This window comes from Grampus griseus, assembly GCF_964374135.1.
Source record: "Grampus griseus genome assembly, chromosome: 14".
In the NCBI taxonomy this organism is placed as follows: Eukaryota; Metazoa; Chordata; class Mammalia; order Artiodactyla; family Delphinidae; genus Grampus; species Grampus griseus.
Genome location: NC_139008.1, coordinates 87,996,277 through 88,011,260, shown reverse-complemented (window position 1 = coordinate 88,011,260; position 14,984 = coordinate 87,996,277). Strand labels below are relative to the sequence as shown.

General features: G+C 64.0%; 1 protein-coding gene across 1 annotated transcript; it reads left to right on the top strand.

Moving 5' to 3' along the window:
- Positions 1 to 1,021: 1,021 nt before the first annotated feature.
- On the top strand, positions 1,022 to 14,736 carry NKAIN4 (sodium/potassium transporting ATPase interacting 4; the record flags this gene model as incomplete). The annotated part of the gene is given in 8 exon segments (XM_082670760.1): positions 1,022 to 1,075; positions 6,011 to 6,124; positions 6,128 to 6,148; positions 7,073 to 7,153; positions 8,213 to 8,407; positions 12,291 to 12,351; positions 13,431 to 13,515; positions 14,655 to 14,736. Coding segments are annotated over 8 exon segments (693 nt in total).
- Between the last annotated feature and the right edge of the window lie 248 nt (positions 14,737 to 14,984).

Sequence of the window (14,984 nt, the reverse complement as noted above, 5' to 3'; positions counted from 1 at the left end):
TCGCTCCCACCATCGGCCCTACATCTTGCTCAGTTCCACCTCCACACCTCTGCGCATGGAGGTCTTCATCTAGCCCTCCCTCCACCAAGCACAGGTCCCGTGCCCCAAGGCTGCCTACAGCCCAGGGTCTCCCAGGGAACCTCCCCCTCAGGCCTGACCCTGGCCTGGCCTGCAGCCACCCCCCCCCACCCTGCTCCCCGCCCCTCCGCAGTGCCTGGGCAGGTGAGCTCCTGGTAGGCTAGCCTGCCCCTCCTCCTCTTGAGTCTTCACCCCTGCAGGGGGACCTGGGAGCTCCTGACCTAGTCCAGGATGCCTCAGGGCTGGAGTGTGCCCCGGGACCCATTAGGAAGGAGGTTGGGTGGGTGGGTCACACGAGAGCCCGGGGCAAGCGCGGGAGGTGCGGGTGCGGGGGTCGAGGTAGGATATCCTGGGGGTTATCCTGGTCTCTATGGGGCAGGTCTGCAGCAGCTCCGGGTCTGTCCTGGGGCCACCGCGCAGCCCCTCCAGCTCCGCACCGCCTGACAAGCTGCGCCATCGCCCCTTTAAGAAGGGGTCCCGCGCCCCCTCCCCAGCTGGCACAAGCCCTCAGAGGCTTCGAGTCGGGCTAGAGAGGGAGGGAGACGCTGCGCAGCTGTTATTCGGAGGGGCGGGGCGGGGCTGGGCTGGGGGACCCGGGACTGCCGAGCAGGGCGGGACAGAGGACTGGCTGGGGCTGCGGGGTGGGAACTGGCCGGCCGTGATCTCGAGTCTGTGGGGCGGAGGCGGGACTGCAGCGGGGGGGGGGGGGGCGGGGGGGCAGGGACTTCGGGGACCTGGGATCGCGGGCCAGGCGGGGCGGAGCCCTGCAATGGGGGGGAGGGACGCTGCAGAGTGGGGCGGGGCCGGGGGCCGGGGACTGGGGGGGGCGGGAGTGGGGGAAAGTGAAGGGCGGGGGCTGCGGGCCCAGGCGCCGGGTGTCCCGCGCGCTGGTGGCACCTGGTCCAGACTCGCAGAGGCGGCGCCGGCGGGCCGGGCCGGAACCATGGGCTGCTGCTCCGGCCGCTGCACGCTCAGCTTCCTCTGCACTTTCCAGCTGGTGAGCGACGACCCCTCCTCGGGCCCGGCAGTCCCAGCGCATTGGGGGATCCGGACGCCATCCCCACAGTCAGCCCTGCCCGCTGGGTCCGCGACAGCCCCTGGGGGCTCCCGACTGGGCATGGCTCGGACCCGCACGCTTCTGCGGCCGAAGTTCCCCGCTGTCCGGGTGGGGTGGGAAGCCAGCGCCCTATGTGCGACCCCGACGGCCCCTCCGTGCGCCCCGGCGCGCCCCGTCTTGTGTGCGCGCGCGCGGAGTCCGGGCTGGGGGCGCGGGGCGGGGCGGCCGCGGGGTCCGGAGAGACGCGGCAGGTGCTGGGGAGCCGTTGGAAGTGCCTGTCGTGGTACAAAACCCTCCCGGCGGGAGCGCCGGGCTCCGCCATCTCCAAGTCCCGGGCGCGCGGCTGGGAAGGGGCGCCGCTGCGCGCGGTGTCCACACGTGTCGGAAGGTATGTGTGGCCCCGGCTGTGCGCGCAAGGAGTGTTGCGAAGGTGTGTGCGTGTGTGTGTGTGTGTGTTTGTGTGTGTTCCCTTTCCGAAGCCAGCACTAGGCAATGAGTGAGCGGCGGAGTCCAGTTTCTGAGACCTGACAGCCCCTGGCGGCCAGGGTGCTTGTGAATTTGGGAGTGTGTGTCTGTCTGCATGTCTGCCGGTGTGTCTGTGTCGGGGTGTGTGAGCCCCGCCGTGCCCACCCCTGACGCCCCAAACTGGAGGAGGAGGCCCCTCCCCTTTGCCCTGGCCTGGAGAGTCCGGGGCGGAGAAGAGGTTGCGCCTGTGCTCAGGGCTGTGCTTGCCTGTCTTTCGTGTCCGCTCAGGGCTGTGCTTGCCTGTCTTTTGTGTCCGGCCTGCGTGCAGAGCTGGGTCCTCTGGATGCGGAGCGTTGTTGGAGGACTTGGGCATCCCTCTGCCAAGTGTCAGTTCTGCCTTTGGAGCTTCAGGAGCTCCTGCTGCCTAGGGGGTGGGGGCTAAACAAAGGTGGAGGCCCCTGGGTTGGGGAGGAGTTGCTGGTGAGCCCCTGGGTCCCTGGTCTTAAAAGGGAAATGCTGCTTTGTCCAAGATCCCTGGGTGTGCTCCTAACCCAGCTGGCAGGGTGCTTTCTCTGGAGCTAGAGGGCCACGGAGGAGGAAGGGGCTTGCTTCAAAGAGGCTGTGAGTAGGAAGTCCTCCTGCACCCACGGCCATGCACGGATGCGGGTTCTGTCCTTTGCCTGGGGACAGGGCTTCTGTCCAGGCTGGCAGGGGGCAGAGGTACACAGGCCCGCCTGGAGGAAGGAAGGAGCTGCTGGAGCTTCCCTGTGGAGCAGGCTCAGTGCTGTGGAAGCGACGGGCAGGGGTGGTGGGGAGTGAGGAGGGAGGTGGGCGGTCTGGGGGGTTTTGCTGGACAGATAAGGCTGAGAGAGAGCCCGGGCCTGCAGAAGGCATGAGGCCCAGGGGCTGCTCCACTGGCAATAGGGAACCATCCCGGGCCTTGGAGCAACGGTGTCACTCCCTGTCTTGTGGTGGGCGGTACACAGATGAGCCCACCACAGGCCTCTGGAGATCTGGCCACAGCTGTGGGGGAAGGGCTATCTAGGCTTGAGGGCAGCAGGGTTTCCCTGGATGGGGGCTTCCTGCAGACTCTTTAGTCTCAGCCAGGCGAGCCAGGACGGAGCTATGTCCCCATGCGGCCAGTGGCCACAGCTAAGAGCAGCGGACAGCTGCAAATGGCCTTCTGTCCCGGCCGTGCACCTGTCCCTCCTCCGCCGGGTGCAGGGGCAGCGGAGCAGGAAGAGGTCCGCCGCCGCCCGCTGCTCTGGTCCCTGTGGGGGGCGGGGCGGGGGAGCCGAGGGGGAAGCCCTGTGGGGAGTCCTCTGCTTTCTTTTCTCTTTTTGACAAGCGTGAGAGTTTTCCTGTTGCCCAGCTGTGGGACAAAGGCCCGAACATCTCAGAGCCTCTCCCTGAAGAGTACTCTGAGCCAGCTGCAGCACCCTGAGGCCCTTTCCCAGGCTGGGCCCTGGCTCTGATGGGAGCCAGGGCCCAGCGAGGGGTTGGGACCAGTGAGCAGGCCACTGGGGCACTGCAGAGAGCTGAGCCTTCCAGTACCTTGGCTTAGAAACGAAACAGACACCCCCACCAGCCCCACCCTGCCAGCTGTGGGGCTCTGGCAAGCAGACCCTGGGGGCCGCCCCTCAGACTTAGACTTCAGCAGGGATGCACAGCCAGGCTGGCCCTGAGTCTGGGCCTCACAGGACAGTGCCGGCGGCCGGTGATGGGTCGGGGTGGGGTAGGAAGGGGACCTGGGGCACCCTCACTCTGCCTCCCCGCCCCGTGCATGGCACCCCGGGCGACTTCAAGCAGGGCAGGCGTTCCTGCCCATTGGTCAGGGGCTTCTGGGCACCAAGGGGAGGCCTGGGGCTAAGACTGAAATTTCATTCTGTGTCTAGAACAGGTGCTGTTGGCCAGCTGTGCCCCGAGGGCTGTGTGCGTGCACATGTGTGCTCGTGTGTGCGTGTGTGCACGTGTGTGCGCATGTGTGTGCGTGTGGATGTGCATGTCTTCTTCCCTGCCCCACGGAGCTTCCCACCACAGTGTAGGCCTTTCACGTGTGCCCCTCCCCCTCCTTTTGCACCACCTCGGACCTTGGCCCATCCACCCTCCCTGCCCTCATCTGCGGCCAAGGGCCCACGTGGCCGTCCTCCGTGGAGACTGCCAGCGTGGGGTCGAGTCCACCAGCCCACGACTGCCCAGTCGGGCGGGGCCGGGCTCTCGTGGGGCAGCAGAGGCAGGCCCTCTGCCCTCGGATGCCTGTCTCCTTGCCCCAAATCTGTAATTGGGGGTTTCAATGTGCAGGCCCCCTCTGGGCACCGGGGGCCACGCCGAGACGGGGCAGCTGAGCCCTCATGGCGAGGAGGCTCGTTCGGGGCCAGGGGACATCTGTAGACAGACGGACAGACAGACCCTCCTGCTGTCCTGGGTCAGCGCTGCTGACGTTGACACGGCGTGGACTGAGTCGCAGGCGTGTGAGAATGCAAGGCACCTGGGGAGAAGTGCGTGTGGTGGGGCTCCCGCAGAGACAGCTGCATGCGGAGGACCCAGGTGAGGCAGGAGTGTGGCTCCGGGAGTTGAGAGATGCAGGGTTTCGGGGACGTGGCAGTGAGGGTCTGTTGGGGGGGGAGGGGCAGGTGGTAGGGCCCGAGCCCACGCGGGGAGCTCAGACTTTGTCTAAAGGGCGTGGGCATCCCTGAAGTGGGGTGTCCCCGAAGGCCTGGGGGGGCTGCTGGCGCCCACCCGCCAGGGAAGAGGCTTCCCTGGACACAGTCCAGCGGACTGGGGAGGGGGCTCAATGACTGCTCATCCTTGTGCCCTGAAGCTGGCCCAGTTCACTGCCAAGGTCTCCACTCTGCGCCGCGGCTCTGTACCTACTGTGTGCTTCCTCCTGTCGGGGAAGAGCATTCTGGCGCCTCTCCCTGGGGGTCCTGTCTGGCCACCCTTCTGCGGGACGCCATCCCGCTAGAAATTGCCTGATGGGATGCCCTGTTGTGGGTCTGCTCCCGCCTCCCCACTCCCCACTCCAGCTGTCTTCTAGGGCAGACCCCAGCCCCCCCGGAGGACACGCTTGGAATGCCGCCTCCCCGAGACCTCTTGGAAATAGCTATTACCTGGTCCAGGCCAACCACAGTGGCTGGGCAGTGCCCAGGACGCACCACAGCAGCTGTTTCCTGGGGGCTGGCAGGGGTCCCGTGAGGGCTCCAGGACACAGGCCTGGAGCAGAGGAGAGGAGGGTGGTCAGGGGAGGGCCGAGCACCGGGCTGCAGTAGGGGCTTCTGTGGCCAGTGGGCCTGGTGACCACAGGGCCAGTCCACAAAGGCTCACCTGGCTGGGCTCTGTCCTTCAGTGCCGGGGGCCACGTGGGAGGGAGGCTACCCCTCGCAGCCCCGTCCCGCCCGCTCCCCTCAGTCCCAGCCCTGCTGTGCTGACCTCAGCCCATCCAGTCCTGAGGAGGGGCATGCGGTGGCCTCCCCCACCCGGCTGTGAGAAGTCTGGCTTCTCCAATGCCCGCCTGAGGCTGCCTGCTGGGAGGGGCTCCCCTCCCTCCTCCGCCCTGCAGAGTCCCCCACACCCCCGGGCTCAGTGGATGGCCCCCGAGCCCACCTGCTCTGGGTCCAGATGGCTCTCTCGCCTCTGCAGTGACAATGAGTGCTGGACGCACGGTGGCCCACGGGGACATTGTGCAGGGCAGCCACGGGCCGTGCTGATCTGCTGTCCTTTCTCTGCCACCGTCCTCTGGGATGTGCTGGTCCTCTCTGCCCTTGTTCGCCGCACCTTCCTTGCCGTGAACACAGATGGGATGGCATCTGGGGTGCAGTGGCTTCGGTCGTACTTTCTCCTGGTGATGAGCTCGGCCCCACAAACATGATGAGTGAATGAATGAATGAATGAGGGAATGCTTTCTGAAGTCACGACCAAGCTCAGATCTGGTCCATCTCCCCTGCGTATAAAACGGCAGGTTTCTTAGGCACATCTGATCCCCTGGCATCGGTCCTCTGTCGGCCGAGCCTGCAGGGTTGGCATCCACAGAGCGGGGGAGCGGTGGGAACGTCCTGGAAAGAGAGGCCCCAAAGCGGTGAGAGACCCCGCAGACAGGGAGGGTGCTGATCTGGGGGCCCAAGGAGCCCAGTGTCCCGCTTGACCTTCCTGCCCCACGTTTGCTGTCTGGCCCTGCAGCCCCCGAATTTAGAGCGGCCGCCGTGTTCCCGTTCTGCAGGTGAGGAAGCTGAGGGCGGGGGCTTGTTCCCAGAGGGACACCCCCGTGGTGATGCTTCCAGGCCCGTCGACTTGTTTGGAGATTTTTGTTGCATAGCCGAGACCACAGGGGGCGCTGGATGGTGGCGATCAGGCAGGAGCAGGACCGAGGCTCCCAGGGGTCCGCCGCCCCTCACACGCCTGCCCTGCTCCTAGGTCACCGCCCTGGAGCGGCAGGTGTTCGACTTCCTGGGCTACCAGTGGGCACCCATCCTGGCCACCTTCACCCACATTGTCGTGGTCATCCTGGGGCTCTTCGGCACCATCCAGTAGCGGCCTCGCTACATCGTGGTGGTGAGTCCGCTCTGCTTCGGCCCTTCTCCTGTGGGCAGGGGGGCCGGGATGACCGACATGGAGCGCTTCAGTGGCAGTAATTTCCTGGAAGCCATGAGAAAACCTGGAAAGGCCCGGATTTCAGCCGCACAGACCCCCAGGCTCGGACCTTCCCACAGCCTGGACGTCTGAGTTCTGACCTGGACATTGTGGCTTCCGGGTTGCTTCTGGGAAACAGCTGCAGAGCACCTGCCAGGGGCCCAAGGCGGAACTGGAACCCAGCATGTCTCAGTACCCCCTCCCTGCCTGTGGTCCCATGCCCCCGACCGTCCTGCCTCTGGAGAAGCTCAGATGATGTGCAGAAAGTTTTGCGCCGAGCAGAGTAGCATTTTCGTTCGGTACAGATCAGAATAATTGGTCTGGATCAGGGTTTGCAGCAAACCCTCCTGTGAAGGCCGCACAGTCTCGTGGAAGGTACTCAGCCCTGTCATGGCCCAGACACAGCCTGAGCAGTGCCGCACGATGGGCGGGGCTGCGTCTCAGTAAAACTTGACGAAAGCAGGTGCCGGCTGGCAGCCCTCCCCGCTGCAGGCAGCTCTTGGGGGCAATCTTTGGGGTGGGTTTTGGGGGTGCTCTGCCCTTGCTTGTCATTGGTTCATGTGGCACGGGCCACGGGCACCTCTGGGCCAGGACACCAAGCTCGGGAAGTGTGCTCTGTGCTGGCCCCCTCCAGCCTGCTGTTCCCCATCTCCTAGGTGTTCCCCGGCCCTGCTGGGGCAGGAGCCTTGTCCCGGTGGGCTCAGGGACGCCCTCTGCCAAACGGAGCATCTTGGGCTCCAGACTCAGGGAGCAGAGCTCCCCCACCCTGCAGAGGCCTTGTCCTCCAAGGGGGAGGTGCAAAGTCACATTCCCTCCCCCCTCCCCCGCCCTCTCTTGTCTCCACAGTACGCAGTGTGGGCGGCCGCCTGGGTCACCTGGAACGTCTTCATTATCTGCTTCTACTTGGAAGTGGGGGGCCTCTCAAAGGTGAGTTAAGTCATGGGAAACTCACGCAAACGGAGGGGATCTTGGCGAGGGCCCAGGGGCACTGGATGTGTTTGCTTGTTTATCGCGCGGCTCCCCGATGGTGGCAGAGGCCGGGTCTCTTCATGGTTCTCTCCCTCGCACCCTGAACAGTCCCGGCCCATAGCAGCAACTCAGTAAAGTTTTGGGGAAAGATCAGTGATCTGATGGATGGATGAGGGGCTGTGGGCATTGGTTGGCAGGTGGTCTCCAGCTGGTAGTAGATGCACCAGGGAAGGCTTCCTGGAGGAGGCGGCCTGAAACCTGGGCAGCACCTGGAAGGAGAGTCAGGGCTGCGGAGCAGGAGCAGAGAGACCAGCCTTTGCAGAAGGGCGCAGGCGGGAACACCGCCGGGGCGGCCAGGCAGAGGGGATGTCGTGCCCCTGCCCACCCTCTGGGCTGCTCCTTCAAATGCTGATAAAGTCCCCAGGTCCCCCCTGCAGGGGAGGGGACACCTCACCCAAGCCATGTTCTGGGAGCATCAGTGTGAGCAAAGCCTGCCTACGCAGCTGATTCAGGCACGTCACACAAAGCACTGCATTTCATCTTTGCCCAAAGCTCAGAGGGGAGTCTAAGAGCCAGGAGTGGGGTGGCACGGGTGGGCAGTGGGGCAGATGGCCCCTGCTTCCTGGGACCACACCTGGGCAGCAGTGGGGGAGACAGAGGTTAGTTCAGATGTACCTGAAATGGCAGCGTTGGCCTGAGATGCGAAGGAGGGGCCCAGGGCACCGTTAGAGTGTGTCCTGGGGGTCTGTCCTGGGCAGGGAGGCCTTCCTGGAGGACGGGGTGTGAGCCGGGGCCCGTGGCAAGCACAGGGAGGCCTTCCCTACATGGGAACGACTGGGAGGGCCTTGGTGCCCCCTGCTCCCGACGGCTGGAGCCCAAGGGGCCGGGGCAGGGGAGGCGGGAGGGCAGAGTACCCCTTGACCTTCTCAGGGAGCCCATCTGGGCCGCAGTGGGTGGGGTTTGGCTCTGTCCCTGGTGCTGACCTGGTCCCACCCCCACCCCCCACCCCTCCCCCAGGACAGCGGGCTCCTGACCTTCAGCCTCTCCCGGCACCACTCCTGGTTGCATGAGCATGGCCCGGGCTGCGTGCACAGGGAGCCGATGGCCAGCCTGGGTCCCCCGGACAGCCAGGCCCTGGTGCCAGGCACCGGCTGCACCCTGGAGCGTGGCTGCGTGGAGGCCCTGCACAGCGCCCTGCAGATCCTGGTGGCGGTGAGTGCGGGGGAGGGGAGGTGGGGCAGGGGGAGGGGCTCATCCTGCTGTGGGCCCCTGTCTCAGCCTTTCCTGTGGAGGCAGAGGAGGTCCTCTGCAGGGGGCGGGGAGCCCCTCTTCACACCGTCCCTGCCCAGAGGTTAAGGAACCGCACCCCCCCCCAACCTGTGTGGCCTGGGCCACCCACTCCGCAAAGTGGGCTGAGAACCAATTCCAACCCCAGGGCTGGCGTGGGGATGAACCGAGGGGACAGAACCTGAAACTTCTGATGATGCAGTGGGGTCGGGCAGGCAGGTAGGACCCTCCTTGAGGGGGATCAAGGTGAAGGCTCCTGCAGCCCCACCCCCCACCCTGGAGGCAGCGTGGCAGGGGAGGAGCCCTGGGAGCTTCTCCACAGCCTCCTCCAAGTCAGAGCGTCTGTTTCCATACCCGACAATCCGACCGTGGGGGCCAGGGGCGGGGGAGACCCAGCCTGGCCTGCACGCTGGCCTCTTCTGCTCCCGCGGCATAGAGAGTAGGGGTGTCGATTCCGCGAGTAAAAATACAGGACGCCCAGTGAAATGTGAATTTCAGAGAAACAGCAAGTTTTAGTGTAAGCGTGTTCCCTGCCACGTTTGGGAGCTACTCATACTAAAAATGGTTTCATTCTGCATCTGAAATTCAAACTTAGTCGAGCATGGGGTGTTTTGTCTGCAGCTCCAGAGAAGTGGTCAGACGGGAAGGGCCGGAGCGGGCTGGGCCAGTGGCTGGCCGCCCCGGCTGACTCCAGGGCTCGGGCAGGACGGGTGCGGCCACTGGAGGGTGCTGGTCAGACCTGGAGGCTCCTGACTGCTTGGGTGCTCGCAGGCCAACAGCACCGTGTCCGGCTGGATGCTGGGTTTATAGCACGGATGCTCTGCGCCAACAGCTGACGTTGGAAGCTGAATGCCAGGTCTAATGCCTTCCCTGGCAGAAAACACGTGACAGTTCGGGTGCCTCTCGAGCTCCCAGGGCTCCCTCCCCTCCTGCTCTTGCAGGACCTGCAGAAATCCAGACTTTGGGGCATCTGGGTGCTGCCAGTCCCTCGGGTGCTGGGACATTCTCTCTCCCACCACGGCTCATTCACTGAGGCAAAAAGAGGGCTCTGGTTTTCCCAAAATACTTGGGAACCTGGGTGCATTCCTCGAAAGGAGAAAGAACCGCTTGCCAAGCATACAGGTCAGAGCTTCTGAAATCACGTACAGAATCTGTGAAAAGGTAACAGGAAGCAAGCGGAAAAGAACAAAGGAGGATTCTCCTGGGCGTTTCTGACTGCACGTGATGGCAGAGACAGACTCCTCACTTTTATCCTTCATCCCCAGGGATGGGGTTTTTTTTTTGGGGGGGGGGTACGTGGTCCTCTCACTGCTGTGGCCTCTCCTGTTGCAGAGCACAGGCTCCAGACGCGCAGGCCCAGAGGCCATGGCTCACGGGCCCAGCCGCTTCGCGGCATGTGGGATCTTCCCGGACCGGGGCACGAACCCGTATCCCCTGCATAGGCAGGCGGACTCTCAACCACTGCGCCACCAGGGAAGCCCTCTTTTTTTAATATAATTTTTATTTTATATTGGGGTATATTTGACTTACAACACTGTGTCAGTTTCAGATGTACAGCAAAGTGGTTCAGCTATACGTATACATATATCCATTCTTTTTCAGATTCTTTTCCTGTATGGGTTATTACACAATATCGAGTAGAGTTCCCTGTGCTATACAGCAGGTCTTCGGTGAAATGCCGGCTTCTAGATACCAGGTAGCCCTCTGCTGCTTGCTTTTGAGGGTCCAGGAGCAGCAGACCCTTGGCTGCACAGTCGGCCGGTGCTGGGGGGCGGGACGGGCAGGGCTGAGAGCCTCAGGGAGGAGCTGGGCCGGATCCCGAGGGGGCCTGGGAGGGGCGGTAGGCGGGCAGAGGTGTGGCAGGTGGGGCGGCCTCCCCCAGCGCCCCGCCCAGCGCGCGGGGCTGCGGAGGCGTTTTCAGCACCTCGGCCAGCTCTCGGGCGTCGGGAGGCGGCTCAGGTCTGCCTTGCAACGGCAGGGAGACAGGCACAGAGGAGGCCCCCGACCTGCCGCCTGGAAGGACGGGCTTCCGAGCCCTTCCAGCTCCGTCTCCTCCTTCAAGGCATGTGGGGCGTCAAGGGAGGCTGTTGGGCTTGTTCTTCGGTGAGAGTAACCCCCCTGAGGTCTTGCCACTGCTGATGGGAGGCCAGTCTCTCCTTCCCGTGGCCCTTTGCCCCTAAAGCTGCACCACTGGCTGGCTTCCTGTCCCCTGCCCCCCGCCCCGGCTGTGGTTGCCCCACAGACAGACCCCACCACCCTCTCTCAGAAGACCCGCTGCAGCTCCTCCATGGCAGGTACCCCCCACGAAACCTCTTTTCTGCTTATTCCCCTGATCAGTCAGGGTCCCAGCAAGACAGTGATGAGGCACTCGGCTCAGGTTAATTCCCGGGGGCAGGTGAAGGGGCTGTTCTAAGCATAGGTGCCGTGTCGGGGACCCCACGGGATATCCCCCTCCCCTGGGGCTCGTGGCTGACCTGTTGCCACCCCAGCCTGAAGGGAGGTGGGCAGGAGTTGTGCTGGCAGAGAAGGGGCTGGGGGATATGAGCCCTTCTTCTCCCCCTCCCCCCCCAGTTTCCTGCTGGGCTCCGCACGGGCCAACCCAAGCTGGAGGGCGCTGGTGGACACTGGCCACACCATGCAGGGTGGGGAATGTGGAGGGAGCGCCTGCAGGGGCAGGTGGGGCACCTCTGACCCACCACTATTGGAACCTCACTATGTGCTATGTCCTCAGGGTCGAGACCACTGCTTGCTATGGGGGTGACCAAAGACAATAGGTGATGCCCCAGAGGATGCTGGGCTGACCTACAGGGCAGAGAGAGGCCAGAGGGCATGACCTTGCCGTCCTGGGCCACCTCTCAAGTTTCCAGCTTCTGTGGAAGAGGCTCCCCTCCAGGATGAGCTGGGGAGGGGCTGCCCCTCCAGGGGTCCTGCGAGCACACGGGGCTGTGGGCCTTCCACGAGACCCTGTGGCTTCAAGATGCATTTTGCTGCCCACTCCGGGCCGCCCTGTACATTGTCTGTCAGCCCCAGCAGCGGGTCAGGGCTGGGCCCCTCGTTCTCATCAGAGAGGATGCAGTAAACACCATGCATGGAATAACTCCCCCTTCCCCCATGCTTACCATCACCCGGGCTGTGGGCAGTGCCGGCCTTGCCCCGTCTCAGCTGGAGCCCTTTCTGCTTCAGTGGCCCTGGTGCCCGGGCCTCTGCGGGGGTTTAATGCAAGCCTGTCCTCTTTGCCCTGAAGTCCAAGCATCCTCTGAGGAGCCTGGCTAATGAACATCTGCCAGGCCAGGCCCTCAACTCCAGCCCCGTCCACTCTGCCCCGAGTCGCCCGCTGCACCAAGTCCTCGGTCTGTCTCCCCTGCGCTGCCGTGCACACCATGAGCTTGGCTGTCTTGAAGCTTCTCTACCATGGCTTCCCAAGGAGGAGAAACCTGACAGTGGTCTGCTTACGGCGAGAGGTGCTGGGGAGGATGGCTGGGCTGTCACAGGGGTGTCAGCCTGTGGGGGCGCGGTCAGCCTGGGGGACACTCAGGCTGCAGTCATGTGTCTCCCAGGGCTTCTCTCTGCATCTCACCCCCCCGTTCAAGCAAGGGCTTGGTCAGCCCCACTGGGGAGTGGACGCCGCCTGGAACTCCAGAGCTAAGGAGGCTGGCAGATCACTCCCCTCGATCAGTGTTACAGACAAGGACACCGAGACCAGGAGGGGCAGTGGCTGTGTGGTTAGGATGCGCGGGGGCCCACGTCCCACGATGATGCTTCTGTGGCTCCGGGGCCTCACCCTGAGTGACGTCTCCATGTCTTTCAGCTTGTGGGCTTCATCTGTGCCTGCCACGTGGTCAGTGTTGTCACCGAGGAGGAGGACAGCTGTAAGTGTGCGACCACCAGCCTCCTGCAGAATGCTGTTAGTGACCTGCTGGCCCCATCAGGCAGTGGGGGAGGGAAAGAGAAGCTGAGGGCTGGCCACAGAGGCCTGGGACCTGGCCTCTTAAATGGGTCCCCGTGCCACGGAGGTCCTGGCCTGAGCAGAGACAGGGGAGGCCCTGGGCTGTGGGCACCAGGGGTCAGTGCACCCCAGCTCCTCCAGTCTGAGGGCTCCTGTGCTGCGGAGCTGCCCCCCACGATCCCCACAGATGTCACAGGCGGAAGGCTGAGCTCTGACCTACAGAGGAAAGTCCCCCTGCCCCGTGCCCCCTTGCAGCTGGGAAGCGGCCCACCTTCAGGCCCAGTGCTAGCGGGGATGCATCTGAGGGGAGTTCGCACGTCCCCCTCCCGTGAACCCTGCTGACGTTTCCTCTGATTTGCAGCATCAACACTCGGGTGCCCTCGCCAGCCCTGACTACCCCAGGCTCAGACGGGGTCTCGCCGGGGTGAGCCGGGGCTGGGCACACCCAGGGGGCCCACAGCTCCTGTGGGCAGAGCCTTCCCTGGGATCTGAATCAGAATTCAGAGCCTCTGTTCCCAGAGGTCAGGTGGCCAAGGGGTAGGCGGTCCACGTGTCCTTCAGAGACCAGACTCAGTCCTGGACCAGCCCCCAGCTACCCTCGGTCCTGGTGCTGGGTGGCCCCAAACCATCACTCAGCCCACAGCCGGCTGGGAGGAAACAGAAGGGGCTTCCTGTATTGGTTACATTAAAACGTTTTAGGACGGGAGCCAGCACTGGGGCTCAGAGACGTGTTAGCTTTGCCCAGCAAGCCCCGGCCGCCCATGTGCTGTGCAGACCACAGCTCTGAGGCGCTGTGATTGGGACAGCCCCCCACTGAGAGCGCCAGCGTCCTTTGAAGCTTTGCACCCAGCGGGAATTCACCCTCTGCTCTCCAGTCTGGGCAGTCCGCGGCCCCCCCCACCTCTGCGTCACCTCCTGAGTGTTTGCATTTGGGAACATTCTCCACTCTGCCGTCCCGTCCATTGTTTGGGTTTGTTTTATTTGGGTCTTGGTTTCTTTCAGTTGATTTCATTGGTGGATTTGACCCATTTCCTCTCTGCCATGTCAGTGAAAAGCCCTCCAGCCTCTCGTTCGAGCAGGTGTGCCTGTAAGCACGGCCGCAGAGCCTGTCCCGCTGGTCTGGCCAATCCAGGTAGCATAGCCGCCAGGCTCCTCTCCTTGGGGAAACCTCACCAGGCGTCTGTCTGCCTGTCCATCCATCATCCATCTGTCTGTCCATCCCCCACTTTCCCATTTGCTCCGTGCCAGCTCTGGGCCGGGTGTGGGGTGCAGAGGCTCTGGGGCTCGGCCCCCGTGCCCAGCAGAGTCTGTGGGAGTCGGGGCTGAGGGGACGCTGAGAGGCCACCACCCAGGAGAGTGATAGAGCGATTTTCCTGGGTCTCACGGTGGCAGGAAATTTGAGGAGTTGGTTTCCTACTTTTGGAGGATCAGACTTCTTCCCTCTTGAAAAGCAGTGTCGACGGCCCTGACCACCCCAGGCCTCAGTGGGGGTGCCTGGGCCACTGGCCCCCCTCCTCCGAAGCGGCCTTTGCCATGGGCCCTGGCCCACATGTATTCCTGAAAGTCGGGGTCAGCAGAGGTGGCTGTGGTCCTTCTCCTGGTAGAGCTGTGCTTCCTCCGTCTCACCCAGGCCCTCAGAGTCAAGCCTGCCCTTCAGGGCCACACCTGCGGCCATCCCTGGGGACCCTGGCCCTCTTGGTAGCCCCCCAGTCCTTCTACCCTATAAGTGAGGCCCCACGTCAGCTAAGGGCCATCAGAGGTAGCAGGCATCCAGCTCCCGTGATGGAGGAGAGGCCTCGCTCAGACCCCTGAGCCAGGGCAGAGTATATGGGAGTTGATGACCTGGGCACACAAGCTGGGAGAACTGGCCAGGCTGGACACGCCTCTGGGCTTTCCCCCTGGCCGTGGAGCTGGGCAGCCAGAAGGACCTAGGGTGAGCCCCTCACTCCGCTCCCAGCCCCCTGGCTCAAACCCCAACGAGATGTCTGCGGCCAGAGTCAGCTCTGCAGGGACAAGGCCCCCAGCTGCCTGCGTGGGGAGTCCCGGTCCTGGCCGGGCCTCGCAGAAGCCCGGCCCCTCCCCGCGCCCTTTTCCAAAGGCCAGGAAGCCCTCCCCTTCTTGGATTTTGTCCCATTTGCTCTCCAACGGACGAGGGCACAGCAGCCCCGCTGACCGCGCCTTCCTTCCGCTTCTCTGCCCCTGCTCACCCCCCACCTTGCCCCACAGGCTGGCCGGTGGCATAGGTGAAGAGCACGCATCCCGCCCCCCACCCGCCCCCACGACCTCCAGCTTCGGTGACCCATGCTGACGGTGAGGAGCCTCCAGGCAGCGGACCTTCCCGCCCCCGTGGCCTTGCAGGCGCCCCCAGGGTCTGGTGACTGGACGTGAGCCAGGGTGGCAGGGCCAGCACCAGGCCGGGACGGCTGCAACTTCTAAAGAGTTTGTTTCCTTTTTCTAAAAAAAAAAAAAAGACACGAGAAAAAACCTCATCCCTGGCCTCCGGTAGCACTGGGAATGCACTCCATCTACAGCAGGCCTGGGGCTGCTGGCCAAGGA